The sequence below is a fragment of the Etheostoma spectabile genome, unplaced genomic scaffold (genome assembly GCF_008692095.1).
Source record: "Etheostoma spectabile isolate EspeVRDwgs_2016 unplaced genomic scaffold, UIUC_Espe_1.0 scaffold394, whole genome shotgun sequence".
Taxonomy (NCBI): domain Eukaryota; kingdom Metazoa; phylum Chordata; class Actinopteri; order Perciformes; family Percidae; genus Etheostoma; species Etheostoma spectabile.
In genome coordinates this window covers 177,156-180,113 of record NW_022605599.1, presented here as the reverse complement: position 1 = coordinate 180,113, position 2,958 = coordinate 177,156, and the positions used below count along the sequence as shown (strand labels likewise).

Below are 2,958 nucleotides of genomic sequence, written 5' to 3'. Positions count from 1 at the left end.
TATATATATATATATATATATATATATATTTATACAGTATTGACTATCAAGTTTCCGATGTTTATTTGTCTGAAGAATGTAGTGGTGATTTCAGCCAGTCTCGGCAGGACTGCCAAAAAGTAACACATGTGACCCTTGACCTTGCCAAGCCATCACTCACACTTGTGCACAAACACACCGACACACACAGTAAAACAAAGACACACGGTATGAGCGTGGACCTACCTTGGTCCTGGACATAGTACGCTAGAAACAAGTCCAGCTCCTTGACCGATACTGTTATGTGGTGTGGCTGGACACAAAGTGCTGGGTTGGTGCAATGCTGAGACTTGACGAGGCGTTCCCCATCTGTACTTTCCAGAGGGATGCCTTTGAAGAGGATGACCATCACCAGGTCCAGACGCCAAACTTTGTCGGCCTGCCTCAGACAGTCGATCCGGCGGATCTTGCCCTTCTGGTCCGGGTTGGACAGCACGCAGCACGGGTGCTTCTTGCCCGTCACGCTGAGGACAAAGTCCTCCCGGTACTCCTGCCGAATGTCCTTACGCAGCTTGGCCAGCAGCCTGGATGCCCATTTCTGCTTCACCTCGGGCTTCTCGCTCAGGAGCTCGTCCTTCACCGCGCGCTCCTCGTCCTTGGACATCCGCTTCTCGTGCTTCTTGAAGTACTTGCGTTTTCTGGCCTGGAGGTTGAACCACGTGTAGGCAATGGCACGGACGTGAGGAAGAAGTGCCTCGATGAAGGGATGAAATTCATCCTGGAGCAGCCAAGGGACACAGCGGGGAGAGGGGTGAGAGAAGGAGAGAAATGTCATCAGAAACTCATGCCCTTAAACGCGGAGAAGAAACATTGGTTCATACAGCTGCTAATGTGAGGCAGAAGGGAAGTCAGACCACAAACTAAACATGTCCTCACAATCAGTCACATTATATCATATTGGCAGTCTCAACAGCTTTAAGGCGAGATGTTTCTAGTCACATAGCAACACTAGTTTTACCACCCTAGATGTATCTAGGCGTACTGCAGGTATAACGAGGACATTCCCCCGTTTACACCAACTGCCAGCACTACAATAGCACCAAGCCCGGTGACTGAATGCACTCGCGTCTCTGCTCTCCTTTCCCCAACATACTCTGAGTGGGACGCCTGTGCTGCAGCTACTACTGCTGCTGCTGCTACAGCGGGAGCATACTCTCCACACAGTTGCATTTCTCTTATCAATCTATCCCCATTCCAAGGCAAACTTATCCCATGTTTACAAAGGATGCAGGCTAAGCTGGGGGGCCGAGTGTGGATGCAGTCGCAAAATGGAAGGTTGTGGAGACTTCCGTTCTCCTGGCACAGAGCAACGGCCTCGTATTTACAGCCTGTCCGCGCGTTCAAAACACATTCAAAACACAAGCAGAGGAGAAAAGACGGCGTGTCAAACGTGTGAAAGCGATCGTGTGAAAAGGTATTCGCAAAGGTGGAGTTTGGACTCGATCCAAGTTCATGCCGAAGTTTGGAGGTTAACACGGAGACTGACACTTGCCGAGCTTCATTCCAAAACCCTGAGTCAGTGATATTGAAATCAAGGTCTACTTTTTAAATGTTCCACGTCCCTTTTAATTTAAAAAAAAGTGAGGTGGAAACCTCACTTTTTTGGATAAATAATCAAAGACTCAGATTAATTTTAGTTTAGATATTTTCAATATTTATTTTACTTTTCCAAATGTTATATTCTGTCTGGTTTTTTTTTTGGCATAGCACTACTTCATACCACGTTATCTTTAATTCTTAACAGAAAAATGAATATAAAACAAATTTGAGAAAACCTTTTTGATACACATTTGCCCGATTTTTTCTTACAACTAAGGAAAAAAAGAGGCAGCATTTCTCCAGCGGTTGACTGGCCTACAGGCTTCCACATCAACAATACTGCAGTAAGTCTCATTCAAATTATCGTGATCTCTTAATGCTTGTTTTCTGCAGGTGGAGGGGTGTGTGGAGGATTTCAGGAGTCGTTGGAAATTACAGCAGCTGGGAGTGACAAGTGGAAACATGAACTTAAACTTTGTTTTAGGTCGTTAAAATGTCAAATGTAATCAATATAAGCAGCCCCTTTTGAGCTGGCGTTTCAAGAGTTAAACCACATATTTCTTCTTTTTTTAAAGCAGGCAGGCGGGCTATAGGAAACCACAGAAACCCACTCCCTATCTGCGCCTGCCGCTGGTGAAGCCACATTTCTGGTGTGCTCTTTCGGGCCAATAAAACTCTGCTCCAGAGCAGTGATGTCAAATTCTAATCATTTATTATACCGCATGTATAAACATTTAATTCTCTAAAAATCCGTTTTGAAATGTATTATATTTACTATGGCTACGATATCCATTTGTAGTCTTTTAGAGAGGTAAAAAGAAATAGATTAAATAAATTGAGAGCTCCTTTAAATGTCATCTCCTCACTACACTGTTGCCAATTAAACTGACAAAGAGAAGCAGTAAATGCTTGTAAATGTGCTGGGAAGCAACTGTTTCTGAAATCCTTTTCACTCCTGGTTTCCTGTTCAAAAACACATAAATATTACGTTAATTTTTTTTTTTTTTCAACCAGGCTAAAGCCAAATGCTGTAAAGATAAATGACTTGGCCAGGGCCTACGCAGCGCACTTCAGCTGGGGCCATAAAAGCACAATCCTCTTAAGTACAAACTAAACCACATCTCAGTCAATCACTTACTTATGCCAAGTAAAATATAAACAGTAAAACTGATCCAGCCAAAACAGTCAGCCACTCTGTCCAACCGCTGAATCAACGGTCTCGTGCGTTTGATCTTCCTGCAGTGAGAGTGTCTTTATCTCCTTCCAATTTCACCTCCCTCAACTATAAGGGCTTTACTCTAAATACAAATATACACGTGGAAAAAAAATATAAACACAGCTCGAGCAAGGCTGGGAGGTGTGTGTGTGTGTGTGTGTGTG

At 44.0% G+C, this 2,958-nt stretch overlaps 1 protein-coding gene across 10 annotated transcripts in view; it reads right to left on the bottom strand.

Annotated features, from left to right (window-relative positions):
• The window catches only part of LOC116686557 (nuclear factor 1 B-type), a 71,584-nt gene that overhangs the window by 66,205 nt on the left and 2,421 nt on the right, over positions 1-2,958 (bottom strand). For all 10 annotated transcript variants that reach the window (XR_004331295.1, XM_032511570.1, XM_032511572.1 and 7 more), the window contains exon 2: positions 226-757. Coding sequence is in view for 9 of the 10 variants with exons in the window: in XM_032511570.1 (XP_032367461.1) it covers positions 226-757 (532 nt within the window). In the remaining variant the exon portion in view is untranslated. The remainder of the gene's footprint in view (positions 1-225; positions 758-2,958) is intronic.